General features: G+C 37.4%; 2 protein-coding genes across 2 annotated transcripts; one reads left to right on the top strand and one right to left on the bottom strand.

The window, feature by feature from the left end:
- Positions 1-1,234: 1,234 nt before the first annotated feature.
- BNAC01G24150D lies at positions 1,235-2,375 on the top strand. Its single transcript, XM_013821851.3, has 4 exons — positions 1,235-1,381; positions 1,480-1,691; positions 1,764-1,912; positions 1,995-2,375. Exons 1-4 carry the CDS (start codon positions 1,330-1,332, stop codon positions 2,080-2,082), a joined length of 501 nt encoding a protein of 166 aa, XP_013677305.1. The 5' UTR covers positions 1,235-1,329; the 3' UTR covers positions 2,083-2,375.
- A 42-nt stretch (positions 2,376-2,417) lies between these two features.
- On the bottom strand, positions 2,418-4,426 carry LOC106381913 (high affinity nitrate transporter 2.6). The gene is made up of 2 exons (XM_013821850.3): positions 3,486-4,426; positions 2,418-3,390 (listed from the first exon to the last, which is right to left on the bottom strand). The coding sequence occupies exons 1-2, from the start codon at positions 4,320-4,322 to the stop codon at positions 2,602-2,604; spliced, it is 1,626 nt and encodes a 541-aa protein (XP_013677304.1). The 5' UTR covers positions 4,323-4,426; the 3' UTR covers positions 2,418-2,601.
- Positions 4,427-6,891: the final 2,465 nt, after the last annotated feature.

The raw sequence follows: 6,891 nt of genomic DNA, 5'->3' as shown, positions 1-6,891 counted from the left end.
GTACTTTCGGTGGAGCACTCGGCTACGCGTCTGAGCGTTCTCAATCCTGAAGAGCACTGTGTTCTTCTCAATGAACTGAACATCAATACGAGGACTTCCTTTCGCTTGCGTCCAAATACGATTGACCATAGCATGGATAGATCCAACGTGCGGCGCATCTCCAATGAAATGCCCTACTACATAGCATCGCCAGAGTGGGTTAGGATCAGAGAGAATCGCCACCGGAATCTCCATTGAAACAATCCCTTCTATCGCTTCACCCACCGGAGCTTCGGCAATCTCTTGCTTGCTTGCCCATGGAGACCCCGCAGCTGGAGAGGACGAGGACCCCGGAGTTGATTGAGATGTGGGAGGACGAGAATCGGGAGTATTCTCGGCTTCCGCTGAAACGGGAGACATCGCCTTGGTAAACCCTAATCGCCGTCGACGTCGCCGTCGCCTTAGCCAATAGTCTTTTCCAATGAGAATTCTGATACTAGACATGGGTGAAACCGAGTTCTAGGGCGTGAATCATTGCAAATCGGAGGGCCAACTTTCAGCCATCAGCAGTGACGAAACAATGCAGCTTATTTTGTGTTGCAGCAAGCTCAACAACCTCTTCACACATCAACTTCATGTTGGCAACATTTTAATGATCTTAATGGATCCAAAAGTGTTTTACTATATTATTTTATGTTGTATTAAGTTTTTATATTTAGTTTGTTGTTATTAATCATGTATTTCATTTTAAATAGTAGTTACATGATTTATATTTTATTTTAAATATTGTTTTACTATATTTAGTATTATAATTAGACAAAATAATAATTAAATATTATAAATGAATCGAGTTATATTAACTATTATAATTTATTTTATCAAAAAGTAAGAATAAGTAAAAGTTCAAGAATAAAATTCATAAGAACAAGTAAAAGTTCAAAAAATAAAATTCATCTCTAAAAATTTGAAGATGTGAACAGTATATCATCAAATTTAAAGTAATAATATTCATTGTTTCATTTTAATGTAAGAAATAAAGTATCAAAATAAAATAAAAAGTGAAAAATGAAACATTTTACCAAGGTTGAGTTGGTCTAGTAATAAATGATTGCTGCTTTAATTACAATCCTAATTCGCCGTAGAAAGGACTATTTACAGTCAAATTGATCGGTTAAGAGTTTTTGTTTGACTCTGTTTACCTTCGATTAAACTTCAGTATTGGTTATTTGAATTAAGATTTTCAGCCGTTGAATGAGACAGATAAAAGAAAAAGATAATGTTTCTGAACTTGGGAGAATAAACAAGAATCCAAGTGACTAGATGAAAAAAATCTAAAACATCTCAGTTGAGATGGAGCTCTGTTTCAAGCTGCGATCTTTTTCATGTCCCTCCCCTGTTTCTAGTAAGCTTAATTTCTTTCCTGATGCAGTTCTGTAAAATTCGCAGGAATCGTACATGTACTATGTTTCTCATTATTCATTTTATTTTGTTTTGTGGTAGGTGTGAAAGATGTGAGGTTATTAAACTCAGTCTCGTTCTTTGATATGAAAAGTTCCTCACATCAAAGGCCTAAAAGGAGGTCATCATCCTCATCAACAGCCATTCCTGCTTTAGTTGAAACAGCTGTTTCTGTAGCGATTGCAGCCACGGTTGTTGGCACTGCAGCCACTCTTCTTGTTCGGAGAAGTACCAAAGCCTCCGAAGAAGCCGAGGTCTTTTGCTTTTTTTTCTTTTTGTATTATGACACATGAAACTAAGAAACTCATATCTAAATCGAATTGTAGGCTTCTATGAAAGAATGTGAAGTTTGTGGCGGTTCAGGAATCTGTTCTGAGTGCAAAGGTGAAGGGTTTGTCTTGAAGAAACTATCTGATGAAAATGCTGAGAAAGCAAGACTTGCTTCAAAGAACATGGCCACCCGATATACAGCCGGGTAATAATAGTTAAACTCTCTTCGTTGATCTTTCTTTTGTTTTTTTTTCATTGATTCTCAACAAAATTACATTTTTTCTTAGGCTTCCAAAGAAATGGAGCTACTGCACTAAATGTTCATCAACACGATCTTGTATAACGTGTGGTGGAAGTGGAAAGATAAGCTTCTAGCGCCTTTCACAGATAAAACTCTCATAGCATAGCTTTCTTGTAATGTTTGTTTGAAAACTCTCTAAATTTAAGTTCTTCACATTGCATATTAGTTTAGTTTCTTCTTACTCTTTCCAGATACGGTTAATGCCATATGTTTCTGAGACGTAAAGAGTACTAAAGTCAATTGCCTTGTCTTTCGTCTTTCGTCTTTCGTCTTTCTTTATATCTATCTCTACGACTCTCCCCGAGGAATAATGGTTTCTTCATGTAGACTCTTTTAAGTTATGACTAGTTGCGTCTCTTTTTCCGTACTTGATATATTGGTTGAACAACAAATTTGACTTTTGTACGACTTTTAAAAAGACATGGCTTTTTCATATAAAACATAGAGCGCCGGGCTCACTGAACCTCACTTATCAAGTCAGGATCTTACTCGGTACATCTCTCGGAATAGTAAACACAAAACAAGAAAACATAAAGCTAACTTTGACGGTTATTTATGTGGAAAAAAAAAAGACTTAACGTGATTATCCTTCCCTAGACATGAGCCGGACTTCCAGTCTCCGGTGTTGGAATATCAGCCAACACTGCCTTCCGGCCTCTCTCTGACCGGCTGTTTTCAGCGAATTTAATGCTTCCCTCGTGTAGTCCTAAGCTCTTTTCTTCCTCTGTCCATTCCCCTCCATAATAGTGCTCCTCCTTTGATCTCTCTTCGTGTTGTGATGGCCTCAAGAACATGCTTCCCCACTGCGGAAAATGGATAAATGCAACCGGAATGGTACACACGACCGCCATAACACCCATCAACGATAGTCCTTCGGCTGTACTAAACCTTGATGAGGAGAAGAAAACAAGTTGAGTAACTCCCGACCCGAAATTTCCTCCAGCGCCGGTTAATCCAGAGATAAGGCCAAGAGAACGGCGTGAAACAAAAGGTGCAACGCCGAAGAGGGCTCCGCAGGCGGCTTGTGTGCCAACGGAAAAGAGCATCATGGCTAATATAGCTATAGGGAGTGAACTAGCACGACCGAGCCAGATACAGAATAGAGCTCCAACGGTTTGTAAGATCCACAAGGTCCATAACCGTCCTCTCATGCCGAAAAGTCGTGCAGCTACATCTGAGGCGTAACCACCGAAGGGACGTGCGAAGAAGTTTGCCATACCAAAGCTGGCTGCTACTATACCGGCTGTGTGAAGCGTTAGGTTAAACCTATCGTAGAAGTATCCAGATATAACGTTGTTGATCGTCAATTCAACTCCCATAGAGAATCCGTAAAGAACGAACAAGATCCATGTTCTATAGTTCTTCACAGCGAACCAGAAAACCTATAAAATAAATATCATAACAAGGAATAATGTCATTAAAATCGAATATCTTAAATATTAATTATTATATTATACATGTAGTTTGTTGTAATTACCTTGGAGAACTTGTCTTTGGAAACTTGACCACTCTTCTGGAGGGTACTGAGGTTACCGTCGGGGAGATCTTGGCCGAGAGTGAGGACTAGAATGCCCATAATGATCTGAAGAAATCCGGGGATGAAGAAGGCGAACCTCCACGCCGTGAAAGGAGTGGCTCCGGTGAGTTTGATGACGTGGAAGACCATTGGCATGAGTAGCTGAGTCACGCCACCTCCCATATCTCCCCACCCTCCAGCACATCCGTTGACGAGCCCAATAATTTTTCCAGTGAACATAACGCTAGTCCAGTATTGGCATGACACGAATGTCGCTAAGCAAAAACCAATCATGAACCGCACGGCTAAGTAGCTTCCAGCATCAGCTACGAAAGACATCGAGAAAACAGCTGGAGCTGAGAGCATGAGAGAAAAAGCAGTGCCGTAACGTGCACCTAGAAGGTCACATACAGCACCCATAGCGAGTCTTGAGAAAATGGCGCCAGAGACGGATGCGACTCCAGCGTTTCCTATATCAGTTTTGGTCAAGTCAAGGTTGTCACGGATGACAGGGACCAGAGGTGCGGCCGCGAAGGTGGAGATGAAGCAGGTGAAGAAAGAGATCCATCCTAAATGGAAGGCTCGCATGTGTGGTTTGGCGAATGAGAGTGGTTTGAACACTTTTGCTCTATGTTCTGAGTCAACTGGCAAGGCAAACTTAGCCGTCGGATCATCTGATCGGATGGCTTGAGACCAAGGGGCATCTTCAACGGAGAAGGAGAAGATTTGTTCCCTTGCCGTGACTCCATGCAAGGAGCTCCCTATAGAGCCGTTTTCATTAGAATGGTTGGGAGCCATTGATGTTTTGTTCTAAGAAAATGGGAGAAATTAAAACAAAGATTCTTTCTTCTTTTGTGGCCTTTATTGGTTTCTCTTGTTTTCGGTGTAAGTTGGGAAAGAGAAGCTGCAAAGTATTTATAGAGGAATTGGAGATCTCATACGGTCATATGGACGTGATGGGTATTGCCGTATTGGTTTGTGGAGTTTGAATAATTAGTCTTTTATTATTTTAGTTTGTTTGGAGTTTATTGCCTCAGAATCTTTTATTATTTTAGTTTGTTTGGAGTTTATTGCCTCAGAAACTTTTATGTAGTTCACACGGAGATGAGAATATTCTATTAGTATTAAAGCATATCTGCATATGTATACTGCAAATTACGTGTTCTATATAATTTTGTTTATTTAATTATGTCAGTACGTTTCATTAATAACTTGTACCATACATATTACAAAATATCTATCAAAACATTATACAAATTCAATTTACCATTGTAACCCGCTGTATATAAAAAAACTATAGAATCTAATCTATTAATTTAGAATCATATACCATAAAAAAAGTCTAATATTAAAATTTAACAAAATATCTTAAATTTATTCATATATGATATTTTTCTAATAAAAAATAAAAGTTTTTCCCAAATATGATTCAAAAATTGAAGTCAAACACAAAACTAACCCATGTTTTTTTTTTTAATTTTGACTGGCTTCTTTCACTCCCAAAGTTCAGATTATTCACGAAAATGTTGTTTCTGTAGCTGGTAACTCATTCACCTCTCCTTTCAGTCGAGCCCCAGGACTATGGAATAAAGGATTATCCCGGGCCTACACCGAGGTATTGACGGTGATTTGATTTTTCCCCAATAACCGAATACTTTTGTCTGTAAATACTGCATATTTGATTCGGGTAGAGACCAAAGGTCTTGAGCGACCGATCCGGCCGAACACACTTTTTTTTCTTTCGAAAATGCATATTTTACTCTACCACCTCCATCTTCCTCAAGTATTCACAATATTGACATTGCCATCAATACATCAACCACCTTGAACAACTAATTTGAAGCTCTTAATACATCTAAAAATCGATTTACACTCTTTTTTTCCAATTCTTATGAACTAAAATCAACATCTATTTCACTTTCTCTCCATATTCATCAAAAAAAAACCAAGATTTTGATTCTAAAAATTTTATGGTTCATAGAGCCATTGAAGCTTACGATTCTTGGCGGGTCACTTTTGTTTGAGATTTTGGGTGCTTGGAGAAGATTTATGTGTGCTAAACAAGTTATCTCACTGGTTGAAACTATGAAATCAGTTTTTTTTTTCCAGATTTGTTCGTCCATACGACTTAGCTGTAGACGACTTACATAGAAGTCTTCTGGTCAATACTGAGGTTAGTTTTGCAATTGACTTTTAAATTTGTTTTTATAGACGACTTACATGGATATCGTCCATCTTTGTTTGTTAAAAGAAAAAATTTGAGACGACTTCCATGTAAGTCGTCTAGGGTAAACGTGTTAGTTTTGCATTTGACCGGATTGTGCCAAAAATTTGACTTTCCCTTAACGACTTACATGTAATAAGTCGTCCAGTAGAATAAGTCGTCCCGTAGAAAATTAAAAAGTCAGTATTTTGTTATACCTTGACGACTTACATGGAAGTCGTCTCAGGTTAGTTTTGCAATTGAAAAATAAAACAAAAAAAATATTTTTTTCTAGACGACTTACACAGAAGTCGTCCACCCGACGACTTACATTAAAGTCGTCCATGATTTTATTCCTAGATTCTGGTCAAACCTTGCTTATCTTGGACGACTTCCATGTAAGTCGTCGGACGGATGACTTCTGTTTAAGTCGTCTAGAAAAAAATAACTTTTTTTGTTTTATTTTTTCAATTGGAAAACTAACCTGAGACGACTTACATGGAAGTCGTCTAGGTATAACAAAATATTGATTTTTTAATTTTCTATTGGACTACTTTCGTGTAAGTCGTCCAGGAAAAAAAAAATTTCTGACACAATCCGGTCAAATTCAAAACTAACTTGTTTTCCCTAGACGACTTACATGTAAGTCGTCTAGAGTTTTTTTTTTTAACAAACAAAGATGGACGACTTCCATGTAAGTCATCTAGGTTGAAAATCAATTGCAAAACTAACCTAAATGGACGACTTCCTAGAAGTCTGCCAGACGACCTCCGTGGAAGTCGTCTGCGTCAATGTTTAATAAACTTTCATTTTCTCTAAAACTATAAAGAATTTTTAGCATTTTCTTGTTAATTCATGTCTATTAATCAATATTTTAGCTACTGAATGAAATTTATAACTTAATTCGTGATATTAATGAGATTATTAACATTCATGTTTATTAAAGTTTCTAACTGATCCGAGAAGATTTCCATGGAAGTCTTCTACGCTAGTTTTTGAATAACTTGTATTTTTAAGAGTATTAAGTAACTTCAAGATATGTAAAACTCATATTTTCAAAATATGTTTTTTGCCTTAATTTTACTAAATTTGACTAAGTTTTTCAACACAAACTTGTAAAAATTGTGATATGTTTTGACTAGTTGCTAATGTTTGTTTCCGTCT

This window comes from Brassica napus, chromosome C1 (assembly GCF_020379485.1).
Source record: "Brassica napus cultivar Da-Ae chromosome C1, Da-Ae, whole genome shotgun sequence".
Lineage (NCBI taxonomy): Eukaryota > Viridiplantae > Streptophyta > Magnoliopsida > Brassicales > Brassicaceae > Brassica > Brassica napus.
This window is presented reverse-complemented; position numbering and strand designations above follow the sequence as displayed.